Source organism: Fringilla coelebs (assembly GCF_963513975.1).
Source record: "Fringilla coelebs genome assembly, chromosome: 23".
NCBI lineage: Eukaryota > Metazoa > Chordata > Aves > Passeriformes > Fringillidae > Fringilla > Fringilla coelebs.
This window is the reverse complement of record NC_140049.1, coordinates 6,782,363-6,802,959: the sequence shown is the minus strand read 5'-3', so window position 1 is coordinate 6,802,959 and position 20,597 is coordinate 6,782,363. Positions and strand designations below refer to the sequence as shown.

General features: G+C 60.3%; 2 protein-coding genes across 2 annotated transcripts; both read right to left on the bottom strand.

Annotated features, from left to right (window-relative positions):
- Window positions 1-849: 849 nt before the first annotated feature.
- SARS1 (seryl-tRNA synthetase 1) lies at window positions 850-8,249 on the bottom strand. Its single transcript, XM_084220507.1, has 11 exons — window positions 8,067-8,249; window positions 5,983-6,053; window positions 5,737-5,817; window positions 5,031-5,189; window positions 4,437-4,580; window positions 4,102-4,257; window positions 3,124-3,345; window positions 2,595-2,724; window positions 1,580-1,737; window positions 1,364-1,493; window positions 850-1,290 (listed from the first exon to the last, which is right to left on the bottom strand). The coding sequence occupies exons 1-11, from the start codon at window positions 8,200-8,202 to the stop codon at window positions 1,136-1,138; spliced, it is 1,542 nt and encodes a 513-aa protein (XP_084076633.1). The 5' UTR covers window positions 8,203-8,249; the 3' UTR covers window positions 850-1,135.
- Window positions 8,250-9,308: 1,059 nt separating this feature from the next.
- ELAPOR1 (endosome-lysosome associated apoptosis and autophagy regulator 1) lies at window positions 9,309-18,384 on the bottom strand (the record flags this gene model as incomplete). The annotated part of the gene is made up of 20 exons (XM_084220517.1): window positions 18,209-18,384; window positions 17,000-17,147; window positions 16,391-16,471; window positions 16,044-16,149; window positions 15,817-15,966; window positions 15,372-15,460; window positions 15,123-15,300; window positions 14,396-14,524; window positions 14,223-14,313; window positions 14,037-14,142; window positions 13,827-13,964; window positions 13,472-13,726; window positions 12,705-12,878; window positions 11,698-11,863; window positions 10,964-11,060; window positions 10,786-10,887; window positions 10,082-10,208; window positions 9,835-10,013; window positions 9,588-9,753; window positions 9,309-9,377 (listed from the first exon to the last, which is right to left on the bottom strand). Exons 1-20 carry the CDS (start codon window positions 18,367-18,369, stop codon window positions 9,309-9,311), a joined length of 2,712 nt encoding a protein of 903 aa, XP_084076643.1. The 5' UTR covers window positions 18,370-18,384.
- Between the last annotated feature and the right edge of the window lie 2,213 nt (window positions 18,385-20,597).

Genomic DNA, 20,597 nt, shown 5'->3' with positions numbered 1-20,597 from the left:
GTGCAAACACCCAGCACATGTGTGGCACATACAGCACGTGTGACATACGTCCCCCAACCCTCCCATGTCCCTACCGCCGGCCGTGACTCTACACACGGACGTCCATCTCCTCTCACTCGTGCCACATTCCCCCCACCACCCCCGATCCCCGGCCTCGTCCCACCGCACCAGGACCGGGGGCAATAGAACAGACTGGGAGCGACTGGACCGGGCTGAGAGGGACTGGGGATGCTGGGGGGCACTGGGACAAACTGGGAGGGACTGGAGATGTCGGGGGCGCTGGAAGAGACTGGGAGAGACTGGAGACGCTAGACGGGGGCGGATCCCCGCAGTCCGTGGTTGCTGCTCCCCCCCCCGCCGCCCAAGCCGGCGCCGGCGCCTCCCCCCCCCTCCCCCGGCAGAACGGGTCCGACGGGTACCGGGGAGGGGCCCCCCAGCGCCGGGGAGGCGCTTGGAGCGCCGGAACCCCCCCGCCTCCGCCGGGGGCTCCGGTGACTCACTGGGCCGCTCCCCGCCGGTTCCACCCGACACCTGAGGCCTGCCGGGGGTTTCCCACGCAGAGCGCGGCAGCCAGGCCTCCCCGCATGGCCATGGAAGGGGGCAAAGTGGGCAACGCTCCCGTGTATCACCCCACGCCGGAGCGGGGGGCGAGCAGCTGGGACTGAGGCTGGGGGCTCTCGGCCCCACTTAGCATCACAAAGGGGCTTTGTCTGGGGCTGGCAGGAGGGAGGGAGAACGGGGAGGAGGGAGGTACGGGGGGAGGGGAAGGGTGGTGTGCAACGGAGACACCTCCCCAGGCTGCACCCCCCCATTCTTTCCTCGGAACCCCAGGAACACACAGCTCAGCAGCTCTTGGCTTTATTTTGGATGGAGAAGGGTCATGTTACATGGGCACGGGGGTCGCCAGCACCACTCAACATGAGGGGGACACATGGGGGTCCCAGCCCAACTCAGCAGGGTAAGGGGGACACACAGGGAGAGGGGCAGCGCCCTGACAGTGTCAGTTCTTTGTGGAACAGGGGGGACAGACGGTGACTCCCCTCCGAGCAAAGATGATGATGAAGGGCACAGCCTGGCGATGAAGGTGAAATGACTTGGTAGGCCCTCAAAGTCCTTGGGGTGCGGGGGGACACCCTCAGACCTCCATGTTCTTCATCTGCTCCTCCAGCACCCGGTCCCGTCCCCCCCCCGCCTTCTTCTTGCCCCCTCCTTCCTGCTGCTTCTTCTGCTTCTTGGAGAGCTCCTGCTCAATGGGTGCCGGCTTGATGAATGGAATCAGCTCCCGTAGGTCTGGGGGGACAAGGGACCACTGTCACCGCCCCGCAAAGAAGCAGGGGACAGGGAGGGCACAAGGGGATGTTACCTGGAGGCATGAAGTTTTGGAGCTTTTCAGGGATGCGGATGCCCTCAGGAGTCTGGTGGTTCTCCAGGATGGCGCAGATGGTGCGGGTGGTAGCACACATGGTGGCATTCAGCATGTGCACAAACTCTACCTGTGGCAGGGGGACACAGGGGGCACCTGTGACATGGGGAAAGCAAAGGAATACAGGAAGAACTCCCCTATGCCCACTAGCCTCACCTTGTCCATCATCTTCTTGGTCTGGCCATAGCGGATGCGCAGGCGCCGGGCCTGGTAGTCAGTGCAGTTGGAACAGGAGACAAGCTCACGGAAGGCGCCAGAGCCAGGGAACCAAGCCTCCAGATCCAGTTTTTTGCTGGCTGCATGGTTCAGGGAGCCTGGAGGGGGAACAGTGCTGAGTAGGGGGTCCCACTGCCATCCTGAATTTTCCTATCCTGGGGCAAAATGTAGGATGAAGCCTCCGAAGTCATTTCCGCAGCTTGGTGCCAATCCAACATGGATTTCTGCTCTGCCATAGTAATGTGGGGTTACGTCTCAGCCATGGAAATGTGGGGTACCCACTTGGCCACAGGGTGAACAAGCCACAAGCTGTTTGGTCATGGGGACATGGGGGTGTGGGAGTCCTGCCCAGACACAGGAATGGGAAACTCCTGCTCAGCCACAGGACATTGGGTTCCTGCTGTGCCATGGGGATATGGGGGTCCTGCTTACTCACGGGAATGTGGGGGCCTCTCTCAGCTTTGTGGATGTGAGATTCCCACTCAGCTGTGGGAACAAATGGCTCTTTCTCAGCCACATGGACATGGGCTTCTCACTTGACTATGGGGAGGTAGGATTATGCCATGGGGATCTGGGATTCCTGCTTGGACACAGGAATGAGGGATTTCTGCTCAACTGCGGAGATGTGGGGTTCTCGCTCTGCCAATGGGGATAAAGGAGTCCTACTCAGCCACAGGGAGCTTTTAAATCAGATCTTTTTCCTCTGAGCATTTCCAGGAGGAGCTGGGACACTCCAACTGTCCCTCTGGAAGGGACAGCAGGGACAATCCATCACAGCAGTGTCACACCCGCTCCCACGGACCCAGAGCAAGGCTGAGGATTCCACAGCAAACAAAATGTCCCCTTTTCTTCCTCTGTCTCAGGCTGGGGACAGCAATGAGCCAGAGACAAGAAACTGCCATGCAGGAAGCAGGTCAGGGACCCCCTCAACCCCCCGTAGCACAGGAGCCCCTACCTGAGACGATGTTGACGATGTGGTAGGGAATCCCGAGGGACTGATAGAATTCCTCAGCTGTGGCCATCATTTCCTCAAATATCTCCCAGGATTTGTTGTCATGGGGGGAGGAGTAGACAAACTGCTCAATCTGCAAGAGAAGGAATTCCACAGTGACACCAGGTATAGCTCCAATTCCCACAGTGACACCCGGTACAGCCTGAATTCCAACTGGAACCCCACAGTGACACCCAGTACACCCCAAATTCCCACTGGTAACCTGCAGTGACACTGAGTATAGCCAAAGTTCCCATCAGAACCCCACAGTGACATCAGGTACACCCTGAATTCCCACTGGAACTCCACAGTGACATGGGGTATACACCCCAACTTCCTGATGGAATACCACGGTGACAATGGGTACACCCTGAATTCCTGCTGCGTATGCTGCAGTGGCACCAGATACATCATGAATTTCCACTGGAAAATGCTGAATTCCCCACAGCAACCCTCAATACACCCCGAATTCCTCCCAGGACTGTTCCTTCACCTTCTCAAACTGGTGGACGCGGAAGATGCCGCGGGTGTCCCGGCCGTGGGATCCCACCTCCTGGCGGAAGCAGGTGCTGAGCCCCGCGTACTTGAGGGGCAGGTCCTCTGGCCGCAGCCACTCGTCGCGGTGCAGGGCAGCGATCGGCTGCTCTGAGGTGGCGATCAGGTATTTCTCATCGATGGAACTGTCCTCCGCCCGCTCACTGCCCTTCCCAATCACCTGCAGGGGACATGAGCCACCAGCCCTCTTCTAGCTGCTCCTGCACCTCCAGGGACCAGCAGGGAAGTTTTCCAGGGCCAGATGGTTTGGGAATTCAACACAGGGGGAGTTTGTTGGTTGTTCAAAGGGGCTGAAAGCAGGGACAAGTCACCTGTATCACCCGTGGAGATGGACTCCAGAGATGAGCCACCTCCTTGTCACGTCATCACCATCACAAGCCACCTTGTCACCTATGTCACCCATGGAGATAGCCCCCAGAACTTATCATCTCCTTGTCACTGCACTGTCATCATGTGTCACCTGTGCAAATGGACCTCAAAGATGAGCCACCTCCTTGTCACCTCATCACCATCATGTGGCACCCATAAACATGGACCCCAGAGATAAGCTACATCCTTGTCACAACATGTCACCAATGGAGATGGACTCCAGAGACCAGCCATCTCCTTGTCACCTCATGGCCATCACAGTGTGTCACTCATGGAGATGGACCCAAGATGAGCCACCTCCTTGTTACTGCAGTGTCACCCACAGAGGTGTTTCCCATGGAGATGGACCCCCAAGACAAGCCATCTCCCTGTCACATCATCACCATCACAACGTGGAGATGGATCCCAAGGAGAGGGGAAGGAACCAGTGCTACCATTGCTGCCACCACCACAAGCTTGCCAGGGTAGAGGGGACCCCGCTGCCTCCCTCTCCACAGCCCCATGGGGGTGGTTGCTTCCAAGTCCCAAATTCAGAGCGATCCCTTACCTTGTAAAGCTCCTCGTCAAACTGGCTGAGCTGGGCCACCTCCTGCATCACCTCCTTGCGCATGAAGAAGGGGGTGTACACCGGGGTGTACCCCCGGGCACGGAGGCTCTGCAGCGCGTACTGGATCAGCGCCTGCTCCAGGAACACCAGTGGGCCCTGGGAACAAGGTCACACTGCCTGTCACACACACACTCTGCTGGGCCACTCCTCCTTGCTCAGAGGATCCAGGAGGCCTCTGGAGGCTCCCATCATCAATCCCATGGGAGGAGAACCCAAGGCCCCTGTCCCTCCTCGTTCCTCTCTGAACCCAATCATTCTGGGGTAACAGCACTCACCTTAAGGAAGTAGCCACGGCTGCCAGCCACCACGGCGCCCTTTTCCCCCTCATAGCCATCCACCATCACCACCAGATCCACATGAGAATACTTCTTCCTGCAGCTGCAGTCACCCCACACCCGCTCCACCTTGTTGTCCACATCCTGCAGGAACCCGGAGAAGAGAGAAGCAGGAGCCTATCACCTCCTCAGTGCTCTGGAACGCTGTGACACCAGTCCCTGACCACACTGGGCCCACTTTGGGAGCTCAAACTCCAGCCTGTAGCTTATTGTGCAGCCACTTGGCAGCAAGCCTGGCCCAGTTGTGCTCCCCATGGGAAAATATTCCCGTGGGATGAATGGAGGCAGCGGAGGGAGACCCTGTCCTCACCGCAGTAAGTGCCTTTCCCATGAATTCTCCCAACAATGGTGTGCCCAGTGTTGTCTGAGCTGCTCTTTGTCTGATCCTGGTGGGAAATGCTGGCTTGTTATGCAGATTTCCCTCACCCGCCCACCCAGACAGGCTTGGGGGATCCCCTGCTGGGAGCCCCCTGCATCCCACTGTGAGCTTCCTGGCCCCTCTGACCCAGCCTCACGGCCCTTCCAGTGTCCCACCTCATCGTTGCTAATGGGCACAGAGGGGTGGAGGAGGTTCCCAATCTCCCGGAGGCTCTCAAAGCGTTCAGCTTCCAGCCGCAGGCGCTCAGAGTCACACTCCAGGATGGCCTCATCAATGAGCAGCCGAATTTTCTTTATCTGGGATACCTGGAGACACTGCAGAGAGACCTCCGGATGAGGTGGGGGAGAGAGAAAACCACTGGGAAAAGGGTCCTCATCATGCAGCACAGGGAATCCTGGGCCCAGCATGGTGAATTCTGGACCCTCCACATATTCTGGAATGAGTCCCTGGGCTGGACACATTCAAGAACAGCCTGAAAGGATAAAGGGGTGAAAAGCTGGAATCTGGAAGGCCTGAGCTGCTCCCATGGCAGCCAGCATTGCATTCATTACCCAGGGTGACTACCAAACTGGGATGGAAGCAGGCAGGGAGGGACATGCTGAGGACACAGAAGGACTGAGGCTGCTCAAATTGCCAGGGATGAGCCTTTGACTGACACAGAGTGATGCTGAGGAGATCAAGGACACTGAGGAAGAGTCAGTTATTGCTGATGTGGGACTGAGAGATAAAGGATCCTCCCAGCTGGGGCATCAGGCAGCCCCCTCTCATTTGGTGGGCACTTCAGGCCACAAATTTGGGCAATTCCAGGCAAAGCTCTGGACAAAATGTAGGCACAGTGGAGGGAGTTGAGGTCTCACTCACGCCCAGGACATCAGCCGTGAGTTCATCCAGGTTCTGTGCACTCTCTGGTACAGATTCATCCGTCCCTACTGGCTCCTTTTTCTGCAGCAAGAGGAAAAAAGAACACCAGGAGAGTTAAAGAGTAAAATTCCAGTATGAAAACATCCCTCAGTGACACAAGGGAGAGACTGGAGGGCTGGGAGAAGGAGAGATGTCACCAGTTGGTGATGTCCCACCATAAGGTGACCCAGGGCACTTGTGGCCCACCTTCATCTTGTCCCCAATGGTTTTGCTGCACAGGTTCTTCAGCTTGTTCAGGTTGTCGGCACGAAACCTGCCTGGAAAGGAAGGCAGGGGCTGTCACCTGGAGTGAGAGAAGGGCTGCAGCCCCTATCTGGTACAGAGAGGTAGTATGGAGCCCCCATGGGAGCAGCAGGGGGGGTGGCAGTTCCTGGAATACCCAAAGGCACCATCCCTGAGGTTTTTGGAAGGACAGAGGTTGATCATGTTGAGCAGAGCTGCAAGAAGTAGGGATGTCACTGAAAAACACCTGGAGTGACAATGCACTGGGACCTCTATGCCAGGCTGGAAACCCCCATGACGTGCTGGAACCATGCTGGGATGGGACACCCCAACTCTAAGATGAGAACCCTATGCTAGGATTCCCTGTGCTGGGCTAGGACCCCCACAGTGGGATAGGACCTCCACACTGGGATCCCCATGAGGGGATGGGGTCCCCCACACTGGGGTGAAAGTCCCATTCCCGGCTAGGAACAATGTACTGGAATGGGATCCCCACCCCATGCTAGGATCCCCCACATTGGGCTGTGACCCCCATGCTGGACTGGGAACCCCACCCTGCCAAAATGGGAATCCCTCCCCTAGGACGGGACCCCCCACATCAGCAAAGGATCTCCATACTTCACTTGGACCCCTCCAATGCTGGGCTGGGACCCCCACACCAGGATGAGGTCCCCCTCACGCTGCACGGGGACGCCCATGCCAGCATAACACCCCTCCCTCCATAGGATCAGAGGCCCCCATGCTGGGACCTCCCTGTTAGGATAGGACTCCCATATTGTGATGAGACACCTCCCTCAGCGGGATGGGATTGCTAAGGACTGAGCAGACCCTGGGATCTGAGGCCACAGTGACGAGATTCAGAGGGTGTTGGATGAGGGGAGCATGGATGTTCCCCCCCTTCGTGACCCCAGGGTTGGGAAGGGCAGAGCCCAGGACCCGGGGCAGCTCAAACTGAGGGGGCACCTACGCTGAGAATGCGCCACCCTAATCAGAGGGAGGGATCAGTCCCCAGGGGATCCAGATCAACAGGACACAGCACGGCACAGCACGGGCTCCACGCACCGGTGCCGCGGGATTGCATCAGCCAGCGTGACCCGTCAGCCTGCCTCACCCTGCAGGTACCGCATTCTCCAGCACCACCGTCCTGGGGACACAGAGCCCGTGGGAAGGGGGCTGGGAAGCGGCTGATCCCTTGGACATCAAGGCGAATGCCTTAAAGGGGTGCCCCAAGCGCCGCTTTCATCCCGCAGCAATGGAATGCTGGGGTGCCCTGGGAGCGGCGGGGTTTGGGGGTACCCACTCCGCCCTCCAACTCCCCCCCACATCCGGCACCCACTGATGGAGCTGGATGCGCTCCCTGCTGCTCCATATCCTGCCGGGAGCCACGAGGAGGGGGCTCCTGCCCCCCCACCCCATCAACCCGCCCAGGTGTGGGTGTACCCCAAATCTGGGGGTGGCACTGTCTAGGATTCCCCCCGCCCAGCTGGATCCTGCGGTAATGCAGGGAGCGGATCCCTGGGGATCGCAATGGGACGGGATCTAAGTCCGGGCTAAGGGGAACCTGGGATCTGCCCCCCAGCCTGGTAGGAGGGAAGGCGGGTCTAGTGAGAGAACTTCTCCCACCTCAACCCCTGGGATTAGGGACCAGGGGGATCCACCCAGGGACAGGCCCTCGGTCTCTGCTGTGATCTACCCACAGGATCCAGTCCCAGAGGGCAGTGATCCACTGAGGTGATCCCCGAGGGTTGGGGATGAATCGACAAACAGCTGGGGAGGATGGGAAAGACCTCCCGAAAGGTCACCCCATCTCATCGAGGAGGCTCGGGGATCAGTGTGGGCCGCTTCCAGCTCCTCGGGAGAGAGAGAGGGACCCTTAGGGGATCCCCCATCCCCGAGAAGGGGCGATGGTGGGGAGGTCCTATCACCTGTGGACCGGTCACCAGGCTGACGGGGTGGGGGGAAAGGCACCGGGAAGGGGAGACATGCCCGCGTGTGACAAGGGAGTTCCCCAGCCCGGAGGCTCCCTCCCCTCACCCACCCCCACGTACACCTCCGCCAGGCGCCGTCCGCTCGCACCAGCGCATCCACCAGCCCGGGGTCCTTGAAGCGCTTGCGCTGCATGTCCCGCACCATGGCGGGGTCACCGCCCTTGTCGGCGCGGAACAGGTCCAGGTCCAGCACCATGACCGGTGATGGCGGCGGCGACACCGGGAGCGCCGGCGGGGACAGCTGCTCTGGGCGCGTGCGCGGAAGGGGCGCGGCCGCGGTCGTGGGGACGGGGCGCAGCAGCGCCCCTTGGTGGCCTGGAGGCGGCGCAGCAGGACGGGAGGGCGGGGCACGGAGGGGCGAGGGCGGCACAGAAGCGATGGGGAGGGCCGGGGGCCGAGCGCCCGTGCTCCCGCTGAGGGGCTTCCAGCGGGTCGGGAGACCCAGGCAGGGAGGGAGGACGGAGGTATTGGGAAGTGTTGAGAGGGTTTGGGGAAGATATGGCGGGGTCTGGAGGGGCTCGAGCGGTCCGAGCATCCTTGAGCCCCCCCCGCCAGAGGGTTCTCTGCGGTTCTGCCCTCGCACCCCGAGGATTCCTGGGGTTCCTCAGCCACATCCCAGGCATACTGGTGGGCTCTGCGGATCTCCTACCCGAGGACATCTCACACCCCAGTTGCTCATGGGGCTCCAAAAGAGCCGCTCCATGCCCCTCTACAGCACCCCATGGCACGACTGTGGCCGTCCGTGGCACCACATGTCACCTCATGTCACCCTCCTTGGGGGTCCCGGCGGGGTTCTGGTGCCTCAACCCATGTGGGGGACGCTATAGCACTACCCCCATGAGGGGGCGTGCAGATAGAAGTCAAAGTTTCGCTGCTCCCCTACCCCACCCCTAGGCACCCAGTCCCACGCGTGTGACACCCTGCGGACACCCCTACATCCTCACCCACCCATTTTTGGTGCCCACGCTCAACTCTCCGCATCCCCTACGCATGTCCCCCCGCCCCCGTGTGCCCACACACATGGAGCCCTTATACAAACCCCACTCCTGTATTTGGCATTTTTGGGTGCTTGGGCTGGGGAGGACGTGGTGGGGGGCACGGGTGGGGACACATGTACAAAACCCGTAACGAGGCTCCGGTCCGAAGTGGGTCCCTAAGGCCACGTTGGGAGCGTGGGGGGATGGGCCAGGGGTACCCCCCTTCCTTTCACAGCTGCCCGGGGGCAGGGTGTCCGTGGGTGCCCCTCTGGCCCGTCACAGTTCCCGGGAGGGCTGGGGGATGCGAGGGTGCCCCCTGTCCTCTTTACAGCTCCCGATCGGTGCTGCTGGATGAGGTCTTGAGCGGGACCGAGTCGAATCCATCAGGCATCCGCTGTGGGGTGGGGAAATTGAGGCCCGTAGCCCCCCGGGCTGGGGAACTGAGGCACAGAGCCCCCCTTGGAGTGGGGAAACTGAGACATAGAGCTCCCCCGGAGTGGGGAACTGAGGCACGGACCATCCTCAAATCCCACCCCCACCATGGCTTGTCCGGTGGCTGCTCCAGGGTTGTTTCCACCCTACCCCACCCTACCTCACCCCTCACCTTGGCCGTCAGGGCTTTGAGTTTTCCAAAAAGTGACATTTCGGTGGCAAAGAGCAGCTCGTCCTCCGCATCCTCCCCCTCCATGATGGCGCAACTGTCGGGCGACGTCGCGTCCGTTTCCCGGGCCGCTGCGTCCATCACCAGCTTGGAATATTTGTATTCCAACCTAGGAATGCAGGCGGTGCCATCACCCTCCCCATGACATTGCTAGCCCCCGTGTCCCCAAATCCCGCTACCAATTGCTCACTTTTGCGTCTTTTTCCAGAAATAAGCGGCGAGCGCGGCCAGCAAGACGGCCACGCAGGTCCCAGTGGAAATTCCCACTTTTAGCCAAAAATCCACGCTCCGGCACGCCTGGATCACCTGCGGCGGTAGGGCGTCTCCGCCATGGCACAGCCGGGGCTCTCGCCACACGTAGGTGGTTTTCTGGTGGGGGGGAAAGGGGGTTCAGGGGCCGTAGGGGCCGCAGCCCAGCCCGGGGCACGGGGCGGTACCTGAACGCCGCCGATACAGGCGCCGACAATGGGGCGGTGGTGGGAGCTGGAGCAGCGGGGACATCCCTCAGCCGTCACCCACAAGAAATGGAAGGTGCAGCCGTCGCAGGTGCCCTCGGGGCATTTGCTGGGGAGGGACAAAAAGGGGGGGCTCAAGTGACGGTGACACTCCAAAGTGAGGATTGCAGCTAAGGTGACACCCCAGGGTCGGGACAGCATGACAGCAGTATCCCCAAAGTGAAGCACTCCAAAGAAGTATCTACCGATGACAGGAGGGGATCTTGGAGGTTCCCAAACCTCCCCCGAGGTCTCCTTTGTTTCACTGCCAACCTAAGTAGACGCAGGGTGCCGGTGACACAGCCAGGATGACACCTCAGGATGAGGGACTCTGACATCCTGTCAGTGTCGTCCCCAAAGCAAAGGACCTCAGGGACACGCCCACCCATGACAGCAGGAGATGTTTGGGTCACTTTGGGAGTCCCCTAAGCCCACCTTGGTTTCCCCAGTGTCCCACCCCCCCCCCCCGCCCCCCCCCCCCACCCCCCCCCCACCACCTGGGAACAGCCAGGGTGACACCTCAGAGTGAGGTGACTATGGTCACAGTCTCCAAAGCAAAGCACCCCAGGGATAAGCCCAACCCTGACAGCAGGAGATGCTTGGGTCACCCAGAACCTCCCTCGGGGTCCCCCATGTCCCCTCCCCACCTGGGGACAGCCAGCGTGCCACTACCAACACGCAGGGGGTCACAGCGTAGACGGATGGTGGTGGCCCGGCCACCACTGCAGGGCTGTGTCATGTCGTTGGACCTGCCAGGGGACATGGAGGGTCAGGAGGACAGTGGAGGCACAGTGTGGGTGTCAACCCTCTGTCACCTGCCTGCACCTGAAGAAGAAGATGATGTCAGGCAGGTCAGGGTGGCTGGGGGGGAAGAGCTCTGGGGGAGACACGATGCCGTCCAGCACGGAGCTGGTGGTGACACCTGCAGGGAGAGAGGGGTGTCTCCAGTCCCACTGGGGTGTGCTCCAGTCCCAGTGTCCTAGTGCCACCAGAGGGTCCCAGTCCTACTAGGATGTCCCAGTGCCACCAGGATATCCCAGTCCCAACAGGGTGCCCCAGTGTCAGTGTCCCAGTCTCACCTGTGTGTCCCAGTCCCACCAGTGTGTCTCAAGTCACACCATGGTGTCCCAGTCCCACTAGGGTGTCAGTGATATATACCAGTGACAATGTCCCAATCCCAAACAAGATGCTCTGTAGTGTCCCAGTCCCACCAGGGTGTATTTCAGTCCCATTGGGGTGTCCCTGTGCCACCAAGGTATCCCAGTGCTGCTGAAATGTCCTAGTGCCAGTGTCCCAGTCCCAGCTGAGTGTCCCAATCCCACCAGGGTATCCCACTCTCAGTGCCACTGGGATGTCCTGGTCCCTGTCCCACCAGGGTGTCCTAGTCTCAACAAGGTGTCCCACTCTCAGTGCCACAAGGGTGTCCCAGTCCCCCTGAGGAGTCCCAGTGCTGGTGTGCCAGTGCCACCAAGATGTTCTAGTGTCTGTCCTGCCCATGTGTCTCAGTGACCTCGGAGTGTCCCAGTGCCCCAGGGTGCCCCCCTTCCCTCCCCGCTCACCCAGCAAGTGGTCACCCAGGCTGATGGGCTGAGAAGACACAGCTGCGCGGGCACCGGTGACGTCAGGGGGCACCAGAATGGCCTGGCACACATAAGAGGAGACCACACGGGCAGGGCCCCCCAGACCTGCCGTCACATTGTCAGCACATGAGGCCATCTTCCTGCCCTACAGGGACATACATGACACACATGTGTGGAGTGAGACTGTGTGTACAAGGGACTGGCATTTGTGTGTGCAGGGCCATAGGTGTGCAGGTGTGGCTGCGCAAGTGTCCGTATGTCTTTACATGAGTGTTCACATGTGTCTGCACAACTGTGCAGATGTGTTTATGTGACTGTGCACAAGTGACTGCACAACTGGGTGGGTGTGTGTGTGCAGGTGTCACAGTATGTACACCTGTATTTGCACACCTGCGTGTGGGAATGTGTGTTTGCATACACGTCCTTGTGTTTGCATGAGCACTATGAGCACATTTGCACGTGTGCAGGGCCCACCTGCATGCCCTGTCCCATCTGTGTGCCCAGGTGTGTGCCCATGTTCACCCATCCAGATGCCCATGTGTGCATGTGTATTCGTGACCCCTCCTGCCTGTGTGTGCCCACCCGTGTTTCCGTGCCCGTCCTCCTGAGTACCCACCCATTTGTGCCCATGTTTGCGCTTGTGCCCACCCACTTGCATGTGCCGGTGTTTGTAGTCATGTGCCTGTGAGTGCACACACCCCCTGTGTGCTCGTGTTTGCACTTGTGTACCTATGACCACCCACCCATGAACCCAGGTGTGTTCCCATACATTCATGCATGATCCTGTGCCCTCCTATGTGTGCCCTTCTGTGCCTTCCCAGGCGCATTCCCATGTCTGCATGGATGTTTCCATGGCCTCCTGCCCATGTGTGCCTACTCTCCTGAGTGCCCACCCACGTGGCTGTGTTTGCACTTGTGTGCCTGGGCCCACCCAGCGGCCAGGCCCAGCTCCCATGTGTGCACACGTTTGCCCACACGGGTCTCACCTGGTGCCCACAGAGGCTAAGGCGGAAGTGATGGCTGTAGCGCAGCCCTTTGGGGGTGAAGCTGGGCCCAGTGCCCACCCCGGCACCTTGGCCCAGTGACGGGAACTCGAAGTGCAGCATCCGGCCCGGCAGTGCCAGTGCCAGGCTGCAGTTGTTGTAGCATAGCGATCGCAGCTGGGAACAGGGACAGGGAGCTCAGAGATAGCCATGCCACCCACTGGGGACACCCTTGTGGGGGACTCTGGAGAGCTGGCACCACCCCTCAGAGACAGCAGGGCCATGGTGGCACCCACCAGGGTCACCCACTGCCACCCACTAGTGTCAGATACTGTCACCCATTGGGGATGGCTGGGAGGGGCTGGTGTCATCTCTCTGGTGACACCTGGGGGACTGCCATTACCCACCCAGGATTAGACATTGTCACCCACCTTGCCACCCACCCAGCATTGCCACACGGCTGGTGTCACCTCTCTGGAGATGACCAAGGAGGGCAGGCATCACCCACCCTGGGTCAGACACTGTCACCCACACAGAATGGCTGTAAGGGGCTGGTGTCACCTCCATAAAGACACAGTGTCATACACCCAGGATGACTGGGGGAGGCTCGTGTCACCCACCCGTGATGGTGTCACCCTCTTGGTGCTAGCCAGTGCCACCATCTGGGACACCCTGGGTGTGGGGGAGGCTGGTGTCACTCCTCTGGGGCCCATTGGCATCACCCATGGGGACACTTATGGACACTTGGACCCCCTGCCATCCCCAGTCACCTGGTTGCTGCGTGTGCCAGGGCCACAGGGGTGGCAGGTAGGCGTCCCGTCGGAGGGGTGGCCCCGCAGGTAGGTGCCAGGTGGGCAAGGCTGGCAGGTGCCTGAGCTGGGGTCCACAGCACTGCCAGGGGAACACGGGGCACAGGACCCAGTGGGCTGGGGGGCACAGCGGCGGCAGAAGGAGGCCACCCCCCCTTGCACATTGGTGACGTTGATGCTGTACAGCTTGGCCACATCACTGGTGAACCGCCGGCCCTGGCACCGAGAGCACCATCACCATCTGCCCTAGCCCCCCACCAACCCACCAAAGTGGGGGCCCTCCAGCCCTCTCAAAGCAGGGCCCCCTGTCCCTCACCGCCTCGTGGTAGGGGGTGCGCTGGAAGGCCCAGGTGAAGCTCATGGTCGCGTTCTTCTCCACCAGGTAGGTGTAGGATTGTTTCCCCGTGGAGCCTGTCCATGTCTCCACTGGAGTGTTGGTGTGTGAGTTGACACCCTGTGGGGAGAGGGGAGGTGGCACAACCCAAATTCACTGTGCCCCCCCAAACTGCTGTGTCTCCCCACTCACCACCATAAAGTAGAGCTCACAGCCAACGCTGCACAGCGTCTCGAAAACGAAGGTGATCCTGGCCACCTCCCTGCTCTCTGTGTCCTCCAGCACTAGGCTTGGAGGGCTGGGGACAGCATGGGGACACTATTAGCTCTGCTCCATGGCCGTGTTCCCCCTGCTCCCTGGTGCTGGCCCCCACCTCACCTGAAGCCAGGGACCACCAGCGTGAGGATCATGAAGTCGCTGTCAGAGGCTCCGGCTGCTGTGTAAATGTAGTCCCCAGCTACCTCCCAGCCTGCAGGGGTGCAGTGACACTCAGAGAGGTCCCTGGCAGTGCCCCGGCAAGGGACAGGGAAGGGACAGCCCTCTGCCACTACCTGCAATGCCCTTGTACTCGAAGTTGATGCCGCTGAGCACGGTGGTCTCCATGTTGGGGGGCAGCACATTCCACCACTTGTACTCCAAGCCCAGCACCGGCTCAGTGCCCTCTGGGCAAATGAGGCAGGCTGGGGAGAGGAGGCAACAGCCCTGCACAGGGGTGGCACTCACCTTCCCCTGTGTCAGCTTGGTGTGCCCTGCTTGCCCCTTGAGGCAGTGATGGGGACAAGGGGGAACAGCCCTGCACTAGAGTGGTACCACATTCCCCTCCCTGCAGCTTGGGATGACCTGGTAACCACCTCTTGGGGACAATGGTGGAGACAGGAGAGGACAGCTCTGTACTGAGGTGGCATCCACCTTCCCTACGCAGCTCCAGGGATCCCAGTTACTTACTGGGGACAGCAACTGGGATGTTCTTACCGGTTACATAGGGACAGCCCTGCACCAGGGTGGTACCACCTTTCTCTCTGTCAGCTTTGGGTGCCTTGGTCACCACTTCGGAACAATGACGGGAACAGGATGGGACAACCCTGCACTGAGGCGGCACTCATCTCCCCCTGGTAGCCCCAGAGACCTCGGTTATTCCTTGAGGACAGTGGTGGAGGTGTCCTTATTGGAGCCATAGGGACAGGAGGGGACAACCCCGCACTGGAGCGGCACCCACCTTCCCCCAGCAGCTCAGGTTGCCCCAGTCATGCTTTGGGGACAATGATGGGGCCGCCTTACCGGAGCCATTGGAATAGAAGCCATAGGGACAGGGCTGGCAGGTGCTGCTGTTGCCTTTGGCGAAGCCAGGGTTGCAGGGGGGGCATCGGGTCTTGACCCCCGAGGATGGCAGCCGGGCCGCCTGCGGCAGCTCCTCGCTGCAGATCTTGGGCTCTGCCCATTTGTACATCAGCTGGGTCTGCCAGGGGAGCAAGTGAGCTGGGGGTGCGCCGGGGCACAGGGGCCCACCCCGGGGTGCCCCCGCATTACCTCCCCACCGGCGTCGCAGGCCGTGTGGGTGTAGAAGAAATCCTTGTCCGTGCAGGGCGGGCGTGGCTTGCAGGACCCCGAGCCGGGCTCTGGCGAGGGGGACGCGGCGGGTGAGCCAGCACAGCCCGGGGACCCCAGCGCTTTTCCCACCACGAGGGGTGTCCTTGTCTTCCCTCCCAACCAAGGGGTAGTGGGTTCTCCCTACTCCTCACATCATCTCTCCCTCCCCCAGGGCCACTCCTGCAGTGCAGATTGCGGGGACAAAGGGACCCCTAAGGGTCTCCCCCCTCACCAGCGTAGGTGTCAGGTTTGTCAGGGGCGCCAACACTGTCACCACCAGGGGATGTCAGGTCACCCCTGCTCCCCACATCACCCCTTCCCTTCCCAGGGTCATAAACTAGAGGGACAGCTCTGGGCGGGGGGAGCCCCGGGTGTCCCCTCTCACCGGCGTAAGTGTCAGGGTCGCAGGGCTGGCAGGCGGTGGCCCCTTTGCCGGAGAAGGTGTCGGCGGGACAGGGTTGGCAGGCGGTTGAGCCGGAGGCGGGGGCGAAGGTGCCGGGCTTGCAGGGGAAGCACTCGGAAGTGAAGGCCACCCCTGGGAGCGGGAGGAGGCTCAGGTAGCGGGGACGGGGGTGCGCGATCCCCGAGACCCTCCTTACTCTCCCCACCCACCTGTAATGCCGATGTTCCTCACCAGCACTGGTTTAGGCACCTTGGACCAGACAGAGAAGGCAGTGGTCCGCCAGTACAGCACGTTGTTCCCACGGCTCAGCTCCACCTGGGAGAAGGATCCCATGGGACTGGGTAATCCCACTGCTAGGGATGGGTTTGGCACCATGGATGGGGCATCCCGCTGGCAAGGAGGGGGCTGGCACCAGTGGAGGGGGATGTGTGGCACCCCCGTCTGTGACCACCCTCCTCAGCCTCGTGGAGCATCTTCTTCCCACGGGAGGGACAAGAAACGGCGGGGCAGCACCGAGGGACCTCCCCCCCGGTGTCACCTCCCACCGAACACTCACGCTGTGGAATTCCCAGCCCTTCTCTGTCGTCCGCATCCAGCGGGACTCCTCCACCGTTGGCTGGCACTGGTCGTTCTGCACCTGCAGGGAGAGTGTCAGGGACCCCATGTTCACAGGGACCCCGCATGTCCCCAGGGACACACCCCCATGCTCCCAGGGACCCTCCATATTCCTAGGGACCCCTCCTCATGTCTCCATGATCCACTGCCATATCCCATGGGGCTCCCCTCATGTCCCCACAGTCCACTACCATGTCCCCAGGGATCCCTCCATGTCTGCAAGGATCCCCATGATATCCCCAGGGACCCCTCCCATATATCCAGGGTCCCTTTCCCCATGTCCCCAGTGATCCCTGTCACATCCACCAGAGATCCTGCCATGACCCCAGGGACGCACATCATGTTCTCAGGGACTCTTTCCATGTCCCCAGGGACCCACTCAGGTCACAAGAGACCCCTCCCATGTACCTAGGGACTCTTTATGCCATCTAGGACCTTCTCCCATATCCCAATGGACCCCTCCATGTACCAAGAGACCCCTCCCATGCCCCCAAGGACCCTCCCATGTCCCCGAAGACCCACATCCTCCACCCCTGCCCCCATCACCCACGAAGAATTCGAAGACGATGCTGCTGTCAGGGTAGATGTACTCAAAGGTGACAGTCCCCGACTGCTTGAGGCTCACAGCATACATGAGGGTGGCCGTGCACTCATCTGTGTTGGAGGCCACATAGTCCCCCAGTGGCACCCATGTTGACCTGGGGCAAGTGATATATCCTGTCACCACTCTCAGCAGGCAGGACAGGGATTGTAGGGAGGGTCCCCAGGAAGCAGGGAAGAAATGCAGGACACAGGGGCTTGGGCACACCTTAGGGCCATGGCAAGGTGTGATGGCTAGACACATATCCCTGGGGAGAATCCCCTGGCCCGCTGAGAGCTGTGTGGACCACAAGGAGAAGAGAGTGGGATCCCTTTGTTCTGGGAATGTGGCTGGATGAGGAACACGCTACTGGGAGTAGGGAATGCCTAAGAGGGGCATCAATGGAGCAGCGTGGTGGTGCCAGGAAAACTGAGGGTTTGGTGGTTGTTGGTACAACTGGTAGGGTTTCTTGGTTGTTGGTACAACTGGGAAGGCTCAGTGGTGTGGTACAACCAGGAGGGTTTGGTGGCTGTTAGGGTACCCAGGAGGGTATTTGCTGTGTACCAGTGGCTGCTGGTACAACCAGCTGGTGGGAAATTCAGTGGCAGCGGAACAACTGGGAGGGCTTGGCAGCTGCTGGTACAACTAAGAGGCCTTGATTGCTGCGGTACAAGTAAGAGGCTTTGATGGCTGCTGGTATAACCTGCTGGTGGGATGTTTAATGGCTGTGGAACAGATGGGAGGCTCTGGCGGCTGTCAGCACAACCAAAAGAGCTCAGAGGTTGCCAATGAGGATCAAAGGGCTGTGGCAGTAAAGCTGGTGGCACAGGGGTGTGGAGACTCCCATGGACGCTGTAGGGTCCCCCATAGGACCTCCATGGGTGCTCCATCTCCAAGGAATATTGATGTGGAGGTCCCATGGGGTTGGGGTCCTGCCACTTCTTGGGGGGGTGATGCTGCTGGGTGCTCCCTTGCTGTGACCAGGGTGCCCCTGTAGTGCCCTGCTGGTGTCACCTCCCAGGGCAGGATGACAGAAGGGCGTCAGAGCAACTGAATGCACAGGGGTGCTAAGGAAGCACAGGAGTGTCACACCCATCCTGCTCGTTGTGCCCCCACACCCAGTCCTGACATGCCAGGTGCCCATGTGCTGGCATCACAGCCAGTGACAGAGTGACTCACGCTGTGCAGTTCTCTGCCGCATCGCCAAAGCCGTCATCCACCTCCAGGTTGGTGGCCACGTTGGCAAAGCCATGGGGCACCTCGTCCCACTCATCAAAGCGGACACCAGTGCCCAGTGAGTAGGTGCCTGCAGCGCAGGGCCGGCACGTCTGCGTCTGCATCTCCAGGAACTCACCCGCCTTGCAGGAGAATGCTGCCAATGGAGACGGGGCCACAGGGCATGGAGGGTCACCCCCAATCCTACAGCCTCATCACCCTCAGCTCTGCATTTCCAAGCACTCCAGCTGGTGGAGGTGCTGGGATCCCCAGTCCTTACCATTCCACAAAGGCAACCCCCCCATCCATGAGTTTTGGTACCTGACACCCAGCTCTGCCCAATCCAGGCAGGATGTAACGCTCTACCATGGAGCCGGGGCACCCCCAGGCTTTGGGGGTATGCGTTTGGGATTCCCATCCTGCTCATCCCTCCCGGTGAGTGAGTTTGTGCTTATCTTATCCTGGTGCATGTGTGCAATGGGGAGACTTCCATCCAAGTGTGTGTGTGTGTGGTGGGATTCCCATGGCTCTCATTCCATTTGGTGACTGTGTGTGTGATTCCCTTCCCATCCTCGTGCATGAGTTTGTGTGTGATTTCCATCCCTCTTATCCCATCCTAGTATCCTAGTGCCCATGTGTGGGATTCCCATCCCATCCTATTCCATTATGTGTGTGGGATTTCCATCTCTCTCAGCCCATTCAGGTGAACGAGTGCTCATCTTGCTCATCCTGTCCTGGTGCATCTGTGGGAGGAGGGGATTTCCATCCCAGTGTGTGTGAGATTCCAATCCCTCTCATCCCATTCCATGATTGCATGTGTGATTGCCATCCCATCCTATCTGTGTGTGCATGTGATTCCCATCTGTCTCGTCCCATCCCAATGCCTGTGTGTGTGTGGTTCCTATCCCTCTCATCCCATCCCAGGGAGTTGCTGTGTGTGTGATTCCTATTCCACCCCATCCCAGTGCTTGTAGATCTTCTACCATCCCGTCCCAGGGGATTCCCATCCCACTGATCCCATTCCATCCTCCTGCCTGCACTGGAGCCAACAATGGCTGTGCTTGACTCCCCACTCCCTCCTCTCACCCTCATTTCCCATCCCTGCCATTCCCACCCCCCCACCTGACCCTGTGCCATTCCTGGTGGGAATCTTACAACATTCAGTGCCCCTGACAGGGTCAGGCAGGCCAGTGCAGAGTCCAGGTGTGTGTGGTACAGCCACCCTCCAGCGCGATCCTGAGCTGTCACATGCTGTGTATTCATAGTGGTACTCGGACTGCAGGAGAAACAGAGGGAATGTGCAGGGAGCTGCACCTGAGACCTCTCGGGCTGGCCCCACACCCCAGGCTGCACCCACACCCCGCTTTGCTCCCTGACTGGGGCTGACCCCTGAGGCCCAGCAGTGCCTTCAAGGGATGGTTTTGAGTTAAGGTGTGGCAATGTCCTATGGTGCCCAGGGCCTGGAGAGGGGGAGCTTGGGAGGGTGCTCAGAGTGGGGGGATACTGGGGCAGGGAGAGTTCAGTGTGGGGGGATGCTGGAAAATGGGGATGATTTGGGTGGGAGATGCTCTGGATTGAGGGGAGCTGGGGACCAGTGGGATGCTCAGAGTGCGGAAGTATTGTGGCAGGGGGAGGAGGGGCAGTTTGAGAGGACGCTGGGAAACGGGGGTGCTGTGGGTGGGGGGATGATCCGGCTGGGGTTGCCCGGGAGCCTTGGAGCAGCAGCAGCCCTGCACCCCTCCCTGGTGTGGGGGTGAACCCCTGCACCCCCTCCATGTTCCTGGGATCACATGGCACTGTCACGCCCCTTGGCACGGCTGTGACACACTTTGCTCATCAAACAGCTGTGGCACAACCCGGATCCGGCCGGGGAGCACCCCGGGCATAGGGCAGGGGTGCAAGGGGGATCAGGAGTAACCAGGAAGTGCTGGGGACAGCAGAGGCACCATGACCCCCCCATCCTGCCAGCTGCACCAAGCTGAGACTGGCTTAAGGCTGGTGAGGTAACCTCAGGGACAGACGGCGTGGGCAGGGTGAAGGCCACATCTGCTGGTGGTGTTGGGGTTTGGGGTACAAGGGGAACTCCCACCCCCCCCGCAGCAGCTCTGAGGTGTCAGAGCCGGTGCTGTGGCTTCATGCTCCCAGCAGCTGCTGGAGCGTGGCAGGATGATGAGAAAACAACTGCTTTGATGTTCCCATCAGCTGGAAACACAGCAATGGGGTGGAAGAAAGAGGGGGATGGGGGGGGGGTGTGAAGGGGAAAGAGGGATTGGAGAGGTAAAAGGGGTGTGGAGAAGGAAAAGGGACGACAGAGAGATGCCTGCAGCAGCCCTTGCCCATGTACAGGCAGCCA